Source organism: Osmerus eperlanus, chromosome 3, assembly GCF_963692335.1.
Source record: "Osmerus eperlanus chromosome 3, fOsmEpe2.1, whole genome shotgun sequence".
Lineage (NCBI taxonomy): Eukaryota > Metazoa > Chordata > Actinopteri > Osmeriformes > Osmeridae > Osmerus > Osmerus eperlanus.
The window spans coordinates 1,973,267-1,988,863 of record NC_085020.1 but is presented as its reverse complement, the minus strand read 5'-3'; the positions used below and the strand labels follow the sequence as shown (position 1 = coordinate 1,988,863).

The following is a 15,597-nucleotide window of genomic DNA, read 5'->3' as shown; positions in this document are numbered from 1 at the left end:
ATTAAGCCACCAAATACAGATTCAAACTCAAGTAACGAACCAGGTTTGACAACGTAACAGTGTAACCATTGTGTAATCACAGTGTAATAACAACATACTAACAGTGTAACAACAGTGCCGAGATGGCAAAGTACACACCTCCTTCACTCACTGATACCAGAAAAATCTACTTAAGTACAATAATTAAGTATTCCGTAATTTTAACTTTCTCGTGCCAGTTTTCCTTGATTTCTCATTTGACTGCAGTCAAGGAATCTGAAACTGGCGAAAAGACACACAGTCACAAATGTGAAAACCCAAGATACTGATGACTACACCCCCACCCCCTCCAATATTTTATTCATCTCATACAGTACATGTCTCTAGACAATATACATGCCTAAAGGGGTAAACAGAAAAACAGACAGGGATGGAAGTCAAATGGAAACATCTCACCGAATATTCAACAGGAACACATGAATACCAAAGCTCTGAACGTTGTGTTCTGACTTCTCATCTGAGACGAGTCAGATGTTCTGTTTTCACTAACTAAAGCCATGAGGATTGGTGTCCGAATATATGAAAATGTTAATTGAACACTGCGCCAAGCCTGTCAATAATCGTAATAATTCTTAGACACATTATTCTGATGACCATGTGTTTCTGGTTAATTGGCCGTAATTGATTTTTGGGTTATTTGTGTTCTGTTAATATTTGCAAACTGTTGGCTTGAGTTCACAGCCTACTAAACCGTATCTTCCCAGTCCTCCTGACTCCTTTTTATTTTCATTTAGGAGTCATACTCATTATTATCTCAGTCTTGCAAAACATAGTTAAAACTGAAGGAAATGTGTAAGAGAAACGTAATTGCTCCCGGAATCTTGTATCACTGACACATAAGGTTTATTTGTTCCCTGTGGAACAAAATACTTACTTTTATATTATTATATTTTTAGTCAAACTAACACAAACAGACAACACATACTTATGAGGTATAACCTGTACTATTTTCCTCCTTATCAATTAAGAAAGGGCTACAACTGAAATGTGTTTATGTGTGCAGCCTTTTAAGTATTTCAATAAATGTAGGTTACATAACCTTAAGCCAAAATGACACGGGGTCGCCTTGTTTTCGTTCTCCGTCAATGTTTTATGCCTCATCTCAACCGTGTTGCCACAAGCTGCCACAGTCACAGACCGTGCTTATAGTCTCTGGGCAGAGGCCAGTCCATTAGCCTAGCTGACGAGACAGTTAGCATTATCTGTATCAGAGGTCAACACATTACTGTGTTGATGGGGCGTAGCTACCTGCTAATCACTGATGGGGTCAGCGCAGCGGCATTGGCAACATGGCTGGTCCCACTTTTACAATTTTCCAAACTGTGACCCGTGTCATCACGCTGCTAGCGGCTATCAAATGTCATTGTTGTCTCGCCTGTCAAATGCTGACAGGGCTGCATATAACGTAGGGGCGTACCCGAGGTTCAGACCTCGGTGGGGGATTGCTCTTCTTTACATATAAAAATGTCCCAAAGTTGATGATTTACGTATGTGGTTGGACCTCTCTAAAACTCAGAACTCTGCTTATGGGCCTGAACACAAACCCACTGCAGTCCTTTAACCCTCGTGCTGCCTTCGGGTCACATGACCCAAAGGTTCATAACGAACCATCGTTGTGTTTACCCAATTTTACCCAATACAAAAACAAATAATTTTCTTTTAACCATTCCAATGTGGGGGGTCTGAGACAGCCCGACAGTTAAAAGAAAATGCTTCACTTTGTTTTTGTATGAGGTAAATTTGTCGCAATACGACGGTGGGTCACAATGACTGATGGGTCAGAATGACCCGAAGATAACACAAGGGTTAAACGTACAGCACCAGCATGTGCATGCACGTTACGAGTTCAAAACTCGTTTAATCGATTCTCTTTTGACAGACGCTTCTATCCACGTACAGTATTCTGAAACAACCCACATTAAATAATACGTGGGGGTTTTATTCTTCCTCAACAAAGATGGTTGTGAAGAGCGGAGAGAGGGATGTAGCAGCATGAGTCCCATCTGCACTTTCCACGTGTCGGCCGACAGCGCGGTCAATCCAGGCCTCGCGGTAGAACACTCCTCAGAACGCGAGACCCCCTGCGACTAGCTGCGAGGCGTTCCACGTGGGGTCTGGACGAGTTTCCGAAATACAAAGAGAGGAGGACGGCCATAAAGAGGTGGCGAGAGGAAAGAAAAGGTAAAAGGAAAGAGAGTGGGGAAAGAGAAAGAGGTAGTACACAGAAAGAGAGTACATACAAGAAGCAGAGCGGGAAGAACATACAAAATGCTGGGTTGGGAGGAGACAGCGGGGAAAGGAAAAGAGAGAGGGCGAGTATAAAAATAAGGAGGATGGGGAAAGAGGGATCAGCTACAGAGAGAGTGAGAGAGTGTGTGAGAGAGAGTGTAGCTCTTTGTGGAAGGGAACAGACCACAAAAATACATTTTATTTTGAGGATGTCCAATACATTATCTACAGGTCCACTAAGGGCTCTAGCGACATAGCACAGGCTGTGAGCACATCCTCCATATCTCCCCAGGCGCATAGGCTGAACTCCTGTGGTCTTCACAGGGGAAATCCCCTTCAGCTTGGTAGCACCATCAGCTCAACATGTTCCAGGGCTTCAATAAAAAAAATAACAGCGGGCAACAACAAGGGCTCATTTGAACAGTTAAAATGCAGTGATGAATCTAAAGCAGATTCAGTACTATCAGGATTGTGCCTTGTTTCAGGGTTCTTTAAGTCATGTTTGTGTTCCCACAAACCAGACTGAGAGGATTTAGGGTTTCTGCTACACCACATGGGAACAAAGGCAGCAAGCTAACAGTGGGCCAACATGTTAAAAACCTTTAATCCTTTTATGTCCAAAGGATTGTGCTTGTCGTTATCTTAACCTTTGTGCTGCCTTCGGGTCACATGACCCAAAGGTTCATAACGAACCATCGTTGTGTTTACCCAATTTTACCCAAAACAAAAACAAATACAAATAATTTTCTTTTAACCTTCGCAATGTGGGGGGTCTGAGACAGCCCGACGGTTAAAAGAAAATGCTCACTTTGTTTTGGTATGCGGTAAAGTTGTCGCAATACGACGGTGGGTCACAACGACTGATGGGTCAGAATGACCCGAAGATAACACAAGGGTTAAAGTAGATAGCTGAACAGTTCTTCTCTCAACAGAACAGGATGTAATGACTGTGCCAGCTGTATGCAGACAGTTCAACACCGATAGACAGCATCCACACAGCATCTCCACAGCAAACAGTCAATGTAAATCAAAACCACATTAAGATGCAGCACTTCCCCTGTTCTGACAGTTTATTCATGAAGATCGATGCCAATAACAAAGTCCAGTAAGCCTGCTAGATTGTCCTGAGTGAATGGGGCCGATCCCCAACACAACCTTTACTTGTACCCTTTGGTCAGGAAGCCGTGAAGATAATGCCAAATGTTTTTCTACTGGTCATACGTTCCCAGAAGGACGATCGATCGATGAGTTTGGTTCCGGCCATCCTGTGATTTCCTTGCTCCCAGGATGGCCAGCCATCTGGAAAATTGTCATTGGCCCATCATGTATTGATGACTGTTATATATCTTTAGGAGTACAATAATGGAATCTAATATCAGCTCCCACTCTGTCAAAATGACATTGAGACCTCACATGATCTCGTTGTGTTTTACTTTTAGATTTTTGGTGAAATGTTTGTCCAGATTTGCCACCAGAACAACAGCACAGCTGGTCTCTGCAATTACGTGTGTGTACAGTCCACTGTGCTCTAGTATCACACACAAATACACACATGCACGACAATACACACACTGTCTGACAAGGACATTGAGTTTGTCTACCTGTTTGTACATGTTCATGTTTGTGAGGTTCTAGGAAACGGAGCTGAAGCCATGCTGGAGGATTGTTTTACTCTTTCCTTTGCTTCACAGACTAACAATGTAGAGTTGGTGTGGGTACTGAAACATGGAAGAGGACATTGAGATCATTCTCAATGTGTTCAATATTGTCTTCAATATTGCTGGCCCTCATTCAGCTTTTTTCTGGTTAACTCTTCTGTCTCATTGCACATGAAATGACAGTCTGTCTGGATTGCCTATGTTCCCATGACATTTACATTTAGTCATTTAGCAGACGCTCTTATCCAGAGCGACTTACAGTAAGTACAGGGACATTCTCCCCGAGGCAAGTAAGGTGAAGTGCCTTGCCCATGACACACCCTTCCAAGTACTGTACCTCCCACACACATACACCATACAGAGTGAACTTAAATAATGACTTTTGTTCTGGGGGGAAAAAACTCTACCAAAAAAACAAATCAAGGTACTAATTAGAAAGCAATTAAACCTGATTATTCATCCAATTAATTCCCTGGGTTGGAGTCTCTGAAACTCTTCGATTTGTTCCATGAGGGCTATGAAAACAAGGACATTATGGGTTTGAAATGAGGTTGGATTATGAATTTGGAAAGCAATTTGTAGTTTCTACCATGTCTAATAATGATATCTTGGGCACAATATCTTAGAAGAAATCAGAAACGGACAAAACTTTCTTCCACAGTCTCAAACGCTGCAACATGTAAAGGCACTGTTGTCTGTTGAGCTTGTAAAGAAACACAAACATACAGGAAACTACAAATAATAGAAACTTTCTTGTTGATTTTCAGAAACCATGCACAAGTTTCTTTGACTTTCTGTAAAATGCCTTGAATAAAAGTGGCCTCAAGAAGGAATCAACATTTTCACTGCAGAACTGTAAATAAATCTTAACTTAATCTCAGTATATATGGGCATTAAAAAAGATTATCACACTATAAGACTGATTCCCCCACACAGCAAATGGAATTAGAAGCGATGATTCATAATGTGAAGATGCAATCCAACCAGTGTGAGTGCAAATTAATTTGGTCGCTATTAGAAATTCCTCCATCGTTAAACCACTCGAGCAACTTCATTCATTAAGAGGCACATATTATTCATTTCAGGCTAATCTGATCTCTCAAGCACTTTTCCCCTGAAAAAATAGTTGTTTATTTAGATATATCATGCCTTGCCCCCAGTCCTGTGTCTCAGCTTACTGAGCCAGGGTGACTGGGGCAGACAAACCACCAACATTTCTGATTTACAATGAATTAATAACAAATTAATGATTCATTAATCAATCAAGTTTTTTCTCTACAGTTTAGACATCAAACGGTACTTTTGCACACATGATGTACATATGACGTATGTCCCCAAAAAATGCTAATGTAGAATTACTGCTCAATCACAGGAACGTAAGCGGTTACACTTCGATGAGCTGAAAGAAACTGAGATGTTCAGGGTCTTTTAATCCACCATTTTAGGTTCAACTGATCCTTGTCCTCAAGGTCAGGTTGAGGATGATAATATTCCATAAATTCAGCAGAGCTGTGCAAAGTTCTGAGAGCTAACAGTAGCCTATCTATGTCATGGGCCACCAATCACGACCACTGACAGGACAGTGACACTAACTATAATAGCACACCTCCAAACAGAGTAGGCCAGGGCTCTGTATTAATCACACTAATGCCAAGAAAGGATTTCAGGCTATGTCTTCCATTGGTTTTAGCTTGATTAAAAAGGGAAGTCTATAACAATGCTTTATGGACAGAATGACTGGAACGCCATTGGCCAGAGCCAAACGAAGAATGCTTGCTTTGCTCCGGCTTCCTCCATTCATCTCTCCTGCATGACCCCTGTTGCTCCTTCAGGCTTTTTACAGCAGAGCAGCAATTAGAGAACGGACAGATTCCTATTTCCAGGTCATTTCCTGCCCTGAGGGCCCTCGGTGGGCGAGCGAGGCGCAGAGAGAGAGTTAAGAAAAGTTTTAAGAACACAGAGGTGGGTCAGTTCACCTTTAATCCTTCTCACTCTGTCGGGGTCGAGGTGGGGGGAGGTGGGGCTTCAGTTGCCGTTGTAGGCTGAAGAAAATTATTTTGAGGGGTCATAATCATTGACTATAAATCAGTTACTATGTTATTCATTCTTGTACTGCAGTAACGTACTCTTTGCACTGGACTGTCTGCTTGTGCAACAAAGTGTACACACTGACCTCTACTAAGAGCTTCATGTGTGCTCCTGCTTCATGATGCAGTTAATTAGTGGTTTACAAAGACGATGTTACTGTGTGCATGAGCGAACTCCACCATCTGCTCTCTCTACAATGATGGTGTTTCTGTGTACTGTAGCGCGAGACGCATCCAGGTCCTTCCCTCTTTGCTACTGCAATGCTGTGGGTCGTTCTTTGAACTGGTCTGGAAGGACAAAGACTGTATTATGAAGGCCTCAGGGTCAAAATATCCCCCGTTCTGACCCACAGGGACACAAGGGAACATGCATGGGGAACGGCTCTGAATCGTCTGTGAGGAAAACAGTGATGAAAGGAAAATAAACTTTCAGAAGTCCTCCTAAAGATATTATTCCTGTTCCCTTCAACTCCAAGAGCAATTCAAAGTCAGGAATCAATAAAACAAAGTTCTTGTTTGTTTTTAATTGAGGTACAACTCTTTGAAACACATTTATATTCCAACCCAAGGGACCATCTAATTCTACTCTTAGGCTTTTGCCATGGCATAGTAGTTTTTAGGCAATGATCCTCAGGATGGGGAGACAACTCATGAAGGATATTTGTCATGGGAATCAGGTGGGAGTCAGGTGGCTGAGCGGTTAGGGAAGCGGGCTAGTAATCAGAAGGTTACCAGTTCGATTCCCAGCCATGCAAAATGGCCGGGAATCGGGCATTCACATTCAAGGCACTTCACCCTACTTGCCTCGGGGGGAATGTCCCTGTACTTACTGTAAGTCGCTCTGGATAAGAGCACTGCTAAATGTGTTATAACCAAAACAAGATGTTTTAACAAGCCAGGAGTGTATTCAAATATTAAACACATTTATAGAAATATAGATTTTTTTTCCTACTACCGTAGTGACCATTGGAGAGCCTCAAGGGACCCAAATGACCGAGTACAAGTGCAGCTGCTTCGATAGCTCAACACGGACTACAAGTTAGATCGAGTGTGGGGATATTGATTATAATATTGATTGTAGCACACAATGGTTTTATTATTGTCTGGGGATTAGGAAGGCTTCAAATGTACCATACTGTACAAACGTAGTGAAGGTGACAACACCAGTGCAGACTTGTCTGTCACTCTTCTCCCTCCTCCCCCTCATGACCATTCGCTGTATTGTCTCCTGTGTGACTAGGCAAGTGGAGCTGTCACTTGTGGTAAAGCTTGCCGATAGCAACGCTCAGAAAAGGCACGGCGCTCTGAAGCGCATCGTTAAACTATGCAGCTGTCGTTCTCAGAGAGAGCGGGAGAGACAGATAGAGACAGAGAGAGAAAGGGAGAGAGACATAAAGAGAGACAGAGAGAGAGAGACAGAGAGAGAAAGGGAGAGATGGAACGAGGAAGGAGTGTGTCAAGGAGGGATGAGAGGAGAGAGAGGGGGTCTTAATCGACCTGCCCAGAGGGAGTCATACATCTCCAGTCACAAATCCTCCCTGAGGTTTATTTCACTCACCAGCCAGCAAGTAAAATGGTTTATAACCGCCAACCAACAGAGAAGGGAGGCAGAGTTTACGGTTGCACACAATAAATAAGCCATATCGATCCAAAGGACGGAGGTTTGAGAGCAGTGTCGCTGGCTATAAGGTTGTCACCATGTTTGTGAGATATGCCAGCCTCCTGGGTGACTGGATAAAGAAACCAGTGGAGAGGAACCGTTAGGGATTAGGGGCGCGGCAGTTCGGATCTCTAAACAACCATTGATTAAGAATGGGTTTGAAGGATATAGGGTTTAAAGATGGATACAATCAATGGATCATATTTCAGGAGGAGGTCGGCTGACGTGTGTTGAGCTGCACCATTGGGGTGATGAAAAGACAACATCGTAAAACATCTCAGCTTATACGATCCTTACAATGTCCAGTTGCAAGTGTTGACTGAAACTCTGGATCATCACTGTATCAAGAAAGGAAGACAAGAGTTAAGACACCATGTACTCATGTGACGACTTTACAAACTCCACTGTTTAGTGTTTTGAAGGCTACAGCACTGTGCTTTGATTCCATGAAAACAAGCAAGTTCAACGCCGGGCGCACTTCGCAGAATAAACAGAAAGAGTAAAGGCACAGTCCCAGATGACAAATGAAGGAAGCAAATTTCTCATTCACTGTCAGTTCAGGGCCAACAGCACTTACGGCTGAGTCATGGTGCGACAGATCGACTCAAAGTTTACTCGCTCGACTAGTGGGCGAAAAAAGGTGTGTCAAGTACAGAAGGCCACGAAACAAAATTAATATTCATTTTGCAAACGCTCACCCTCCGTGACAGAGAAAAATATCTAAAGCAATTAACCTTCTGTGCCAGCACTGACGTGTGGATAACTCAACGAGTTAGTACACTGTTTTTAATTACTCGCCAAAGTCACAGAGTGCACCAAGATTAAAAGTTATTTTTAGGTGAACTGACACTCTGATGGGGCGAGGATTCTTTATTCAGAAGTAGGCCTAATGACAGCGGTGATTACCACAGAATAGGAGAGTTATCAAGGAATGCTCTTGATACACTAATACAGACAACAACGAACTGCTTTCTTAAAACTATTTTATTGAACTCTGTGAAGGCTGGGCCAACAAATAAACACAAGGGAACTGTACTTCGATGAATAATCTAATCTGCCAATTTGAGAAGACTTAAATCCCGGTTCCTTGTTAGGCCTATCTTTTGATGACTTGACCGGCCACTTCCTAATCCGCTGCGGCTGCAGTCTGAAGTCTGCAGGCTGCAGTCTGCCACTCAGTGTTGAAGAAGTTATGAATTTTAGAGCAGCAGAAGCTGATATGATAATGTTATGATGCTTACAAGAGGACGACAGGTGAAGTCAATAGATTAAAAAAGACAGAGGCAATACTTTTTTTCCTGCCATTCAGCAGTTTGATGTATTCCAAATTAAAAATATTGCTTAGTCGGACATAATCTGCAAGTCGAAATGAGTGTCCTCATAAATTGTTAAACTCTGAGTTTGAAAATAGTGAGATTGTTTTGAGCGAGAGAGGGCAGAAGGTTTAGGCTTCATAGAATGTGTCTTATATATGCACATTGGTGCATTCTACATATTGCATAAGGAAACATTTCTCATGAATGAAATATGTTTACAATATATACACAGTATAATAGCAAATACTGCAGAAACATGTCGCAAGACTAGCAGTCAATCACACAGAGGATCATTTTGCCAGTAATACAGAATAATGGCATGTTAGAGTTCATTGCCACCTTCTGGTTAAAAACAAGACCTACTAATTTGTTAAGTTGTCAAAGAAAGTGAAACAAGTATCACTTCCCCAGTCAAAAATTCATTTGTGCTAATAATAAAGGATGTTAATGTGGCAAATGCAAAGCTAGTCCATTCCAATACAACTTTGGTCACACAGAACACGTTTGAAGTTAAATAATCCTTCTAAATATATGCTCCAAGTTTTGTTTATAGGATAGGTCATCCTTTGCATCAAACCCTTTCCTTAGTGAGGCATTTGCATGTTGTAAATAACTAGCCTACATTTGTTAGTCTACCAAGTCTGTGATTTATTACCCTTTCTAAAATCTGGCAGGAGCCTGTCAACTGTTAGTGAATAGTAAAACCCATTGTCAATAGTATCCAGTTTAGACAATTGTGGTTCTTTGAAAAACCATGGTGATATTGGTTAGCCTACCTGATGTTGTTGTTTTTATATTCAAACTTTTCTCTGATACTCTTGCAAATAAAGACACAACTCAAGTCTTTAACTTTGCTTTCTGATGGCTGACATTGAATTTTGCATGATTGGAGACATTTGTTTAGGAGACTGAGGATGAATTTGAGTGACGAGACTAGAAGAGCTAAACCATAACAAGAGGGCACAGCCAGTGGACACAGCCGTTTCTCTCCCGACACCGAGCCAGGATGCAGGGGAAGAGCCGCTCCGCAGGCCTCCTAGTTCTGCTTCTCTGTGGAGCAACATTAACGTCTGCTCTGATGAGGGAGATGTTCCAGATCGACACGACCATGAACTGTTCAGATGCTGAGAAATACTGCAGAGAATACTTTGACGGCATGGCTTACGTTGACGAAATTCCGGATGACGGTTGGGGTTTGGCGTTTTGGCGGTTGGTTGGCTTTAAGTCAGATATGTTGACTTCCTGGACAATGTGTCACTCTGGACTGGTCTCTGGGAACTGTACGACCGTACTGAATACAACCGTGTTGTGTGAAAGTCACCGGACTGTCTACTGCAATGAAAATATGCGAGAGATCATCCCGGTCGAGTCTCCGATGACCTTTGACGAGGCCGTGGCTTATTGCAGGAAGCACTACACCGACATGCTCAGCATTCGCTCCTATAAAGAACAGACTGTTGCCCTCTGGAAGATTCGTGTGGCCAAATTGAAGAAAGCGTGGATTGGACTGCGTTTTGTGGGGGGATGGTGGATGTGGCTGAACGGGGATCCTCTTGAATTTGTGAAGTGGAAGAATGAAAAACTGTCCACATGTCCTGCTGTGCAAGGCAACTGCGGGATCCTTTTGGAGTCCAAAGTCTGGGACTCCATTCCATGTGATCTCAAAAATAGTTTTCTCTGTTACAATGAGTGATTTGTGTAACGTGTAATAAATAACCTGCAAACTTTCAGCATACATTTCAGCTAAGTAGGTCTATTTAGTGAGAGAGAATAATAGTTTGTGTTTTGGGGGGATTTCTAAAGTACATTTAGATCTGTGAACCTTTTCTATTGAAGTCCATAAATGATTTGGCTGTAACCTATAGGCTAATTGATCTTCTGATATAATAATTAAGCACATCTGACTATTAATGTGGCCTAAATCAGTATCAACTGCTGACTTGATTAACTCTGGGTGACTGGTCGACAGCTCCGTTTATTTCACGATCATTATTTCATATGAGTAGAACCTGACTAGTATTCACATAGCCCCCTCCATCATCACCGACATCCTCCGTCGACATTTTCTTCAACACCGGTCAACAGCATAGGTAACAGCATCGAACGTGTTTTGATTCCAGCTGACTGAGTTTATGACACGAGAAAAGAGCCATACATCACTTTCTCCTCACGCTGCACTCCGCCCCTCTGTAACCAGTGGGGCACAATGACGAGGACTAATGGATGAAACCCCATTTCACGGCGTTGCTGTTTTGCACCCTGTCTTCGCTCCCCGCTGTCCCCGCTTCTTGGTCGCAGACCGTGGGGGAGGTCGTCTGAGCACACACACTCAATCTGACACGCAGCACATCCAATTTTGAAGGCGTAATTATGAGACGGTTGAAGATGTATGGGGCGTGGTGTAATTGAATCAAGACCATGAACAAGCCGTCTTTCCTGCGATGGGATGAGCTTTGCTCGGGGGTAATAAGTTATGAGTTGAGGTGTATGTTGATGATTAAATAAAATTTTATTTTATTTCAGATACAGAAGCAGCTGCGAAGTCGTATGTTTCGTTGTTATGATGCATGCTGCATGTCCATCTGTCTGTTTATGCTAATTCCACAATGCACATGATGAGTTTATCATCAAAGCCACAGCATTTAGTTAAACCACGTTTCCCTCCCCATTTACTGCTGGCTGTGCAACAAATTGCCCTTCTGGAATAATAAAGATAACCTTGATTCAAGTTACATTTCAGTTGTATTATTATACTCTCATATTATAAATGTATTAAGGCTTACATAAACAGCAACTCAAGGTTGAGGTGCTCCTAAACAACTATAAACCAGTGCCTCTTTAGAGGCAGGCGACCATACGTTTAGGTACAGTATCCTTCACCGTAAAACACTACAGTTAGTTAGTCTTTCCCATTTACCACAAAAAACATCAACTGTGAATGTTTTGTTGATGGATGTCTGTTCTCTGACCTTGGCAGAGTTCCATGTATGTCACCGTGCCGCATCGACAAGACTAAGACTCAAGTTGGCTTGATTCACGTTGTCACGCCTTGCTTATAAAAATGTGAGCCTTTATCCTTTCTCCATTACACTACTAGGCATTAGGTAAATAACAGTGAATTGTTCAGGAGACAGAGAGGCAAGAGGAAACTGTAGGACAGGGTGATGTTGTATCTGAACCTAGAAGCTGAGCTTGTTTATTCAGCGTGACCTAAATCACTTCAATGTGATGATGTCGCCCAACTGGAATCCCAGCCTGCTGTTCATCATCACCCCATTGAAGCTTGTCTCCCTGATGCTTTCAGACTGTTGTTAAAGCAGTTCCTTAAAGCACTTTCCATTGAACTTAGGCAGGTGCATCACCCAAATCTTGGCATAAATTTAAAAATCTTTAAACACTTTGCAACGAAGCAACTGAATGCATCTGGCGAGCACAGAAAACAAATGGGTATAATTACGTGGAATGGTTTGTGAAGTGCTCCCTGCCTCCCCTGTGAGTGGAAGCAGGCCAGGCGGCTGCTAGAATCAATACCTTGCAATCATTTCAAGCACAGCTCTCAGAGACCCCTTCCCTACGATGGATAAGGGGTCTGGGAACAGATACTAAGACACCTCCCAAGGAGAAGCGATGATCATTATCTCAGAGACAGGGCTGGCACTGAACTGAGGATGTGGAATCTTTGGATTTACCAAACAACAGGATGGAATATGAATCTGCGGAGGACTGTTACTGTATATTCTGTCTTGGATGACTCGTCATGCTGTGCTTTGTGCGTCAGTTTAGAAAGATTGTCCTGTCGTTGTCATGGCATCGTAGTTATGGTATGTTTGCTGTGTGGTGGTTAATCGGCAGATAAAGTGTAGGCACTCACCAGCTCATCTATGAGTAAACAAAAACATCAACACTTCAAAATGCAAAGGAGATGAGGACGTCGCCCAGACTTCAAGCATTCATATTCTCATGCATAGTTCAGGTGGATATCAAATAAGAAGCTGACATGAGTGATAAAGTGTCTGTCTGTATTATCCAGAGTTCAAAATGTGAAGAAATCTTCCCATTTGAATTTTGATAACTTACCAAATCCCTAGAGGGAGAGTAGAAATCTATCATATTTTTGGATTGTAAATTAAACCATATCCACGTGCATTTCTGTTTATCCTTCCGTTTTTGGTTGCTGCTAGGGTAATTTATCAGTGCTGAAACTCTTTAGTTTTCCAGGAGAACAGTTATGTTTTGTGCATATTGATAGCGCACAGCAGAGCTATGAAAAACTTGCAGGACATTTTGACAAATGTTTCTCTTTAAATATATGTTCTATTAAATAGCACAACTTCGAGCGGTATTATACAGAAAACAAAGGATTTCCCCCCATCTACTGGTAATAGAACTATAAGTCCTTCATAGACAAAACTACCTCAGTTGAAAGGAGAAACTTTGGAACAGATTTATGAACCCTCTTTGGTTTCAAGTAGAAGAATTTCATTAGACGAAAGTCCAAACAATTTTATCGATAAAAGGTGTGATACTGGTGCTAAAATCTAAACAAATACTTTTAAAGAGGTTCTTAGAAGGACCGTAACCACCTGGAAACAGTCCCCCCCCAACCACACTCTGTAGAGTACGATGAGGCAATCCAGTGAGGCAAATAAATATGTGTGGCTGTCTTGTACGTACTGTGGAGACTTTCTATGAACACATGTTGAAGGGCACTTCATATAAACAGAAAGTGTGTGTGTGTGTGTGTGTGTGTAAAATCAATCACTTGGGTTGTTAAAACATTTACAAAACAACTGCGACTTGTGTCTTGTGCAGCATTGCTGAGTAAACAGAAGAGGAGCCTGATGCTTCAACATAATCACTGACAGAAAAAGCACGACAGTAGCCTCCACACACACACACACACACACACACACACACACACACACACACACACACACACACACACACACACACACACACACACACACACACACACACACACACACACACACACACACACACCCAAACACACAGGTTTGTTTTACTATTGAGGACTGATTCAAATTCAGTCCCATTCAAAATTGTGTTATCCCTAACCCCTAACCCTACCCTTTAATGGAATTCTAAACCCAATCGAAAACCCCTGAGAAAAAGCCCTTAAAGTTGTAGGGCCCCCCAAAAAATCCCCACAAGGTTTTCCTTCGTTTACTATCTCCTCAATGTTAGTTAAACCAGACCACACACACACTAACCAATGTCAACACCACCAGCCATATAAAAACTCCAAAGGTGTGCGTGTGTGCTCGTGTGTTAAACAACACAACCCCTACTCCTATCAGTGAGTGCTAGTCGGTGGATAACGTACCTAGAAACAGGATGGTCTGCTTTCGAGCCGTCTTGACCCTGGTGCTCTCCTGCTTGGACGAGCTCTCCTCTCCGGAGGCCCCTGACGTGTTCAGGGGCCTCCGGAGCACCAGGATCATGGCCCTGCACATGACCCCGACTCCCACCAGCACCACCACGTACACCAGGAATGCGGCGAAGATGCTGCCCCTGTACATCACCCACTGCTCCCTCAGGTTGGTGCAGAATGTCAGGTTCTGGACCGGCATCCTGGCCTGCGAGGGGATGTGGCCTTCCGTTCCCGTGGCGATCAGCAGCGGCAGGGCGACGAGCACGGAGGTGACCCAGGCGAAGGCGATGAGGTACTGCGTCCTCCGGCCGGTCAGGGCCTTGAAGCGGAAGGGGTGGCACACGGCCACGTAGCGCTCAAAGCTCAGCGTGGCCACGTTCAAGATGGTGGCGTAGCTGCAGGCCTCGAACAGGAAGTTGTAGATTTTACAGGAAGCGTCCCCCGAGGCGGAGCTGAAGGGGAACCAGATGGCGCTGTAGAGCTCCACAGGCATGCCGATGATGAGGACCAGCAGGTCGGAGCAGGCCAGGCTCACCATGTGGTCAGTCACGTTCTTCTGCAGGTAGCCGTTTCTCTGTAGCACCTGTGTCACCCAGATGGTGACTCCATTTCCCACAATGCCCGTCACCAGGATGAAGCTGTAGAGGAAAGTGAGGAAGACTTTGACAGGATAGTTGGGCTCGAGTTCCGTCCAGTCTTTCTCTTCCACAATCTCGGTCTCTACATCCATAGTGAGAAGATTGCGGTGTTCGAAAGGGTTTAAATTGATTTTTCCCTGCCTTATCAGTTCACCCGGGCGCAGACTTTGTTATTGAGCCAACACAAATTCCAAAGATCACAGAAGAGGCGTTTTTGTAATCAAATTACAAATTTCAGTAGTTCGCTCTACTCAAAATCCCAGATCCTGAGGCAGCTCGAGCCAGTTAAGAGCACCGACTCTTCCTCCACACCCATCGGCCACACAGATAACCCACATCGAAAAGTAGATTAGGATCCAGTTTGCTGTGTGAGAACATTGGTTCTTGGTTTCAGCCTCCTCTCGCAGACATGATGGTGTGGAACCTCTGGAGGGACAGTAGGTCCGCTGGAGGGACAGTAGGTAGGACAGGCCCTTCCTCTTGCAAGTTTTGGGTTTAAGGTAAACTCCCATTCACTGTGCGTCTGAGCCATGCGTCATGGTACTGACAGACCGCCCTGATTTCCTCCTCCCATTAAC

The 15,597-nt window shown here is 43.4% G+C and overlaps 1 protein-coding gene across 1 annotated transcript in view; it reads right to left on the bottom strand.

Annotated features, from left to right (window-relative positions):
- gpr39 (G protein-coupled receptor 39) overlaps window positions 1-15,597 on the bottom strand; it is a 19,495-nt gene extending 3,898 nt beyond the window's left edge. Inside the window, exon 1 of the mRNA XM_062456390.1 lies at window positions 14,334-15,597. Within this exon, the coding sequence (XP_062312374.1) occupies window positions 14,334-15,111 (778 nt within the window). The 5' untranslated portion in view covers window positions 15,112-15,597. The remainder of the gene's footprint in view (window positions 1-14,333) is intronic.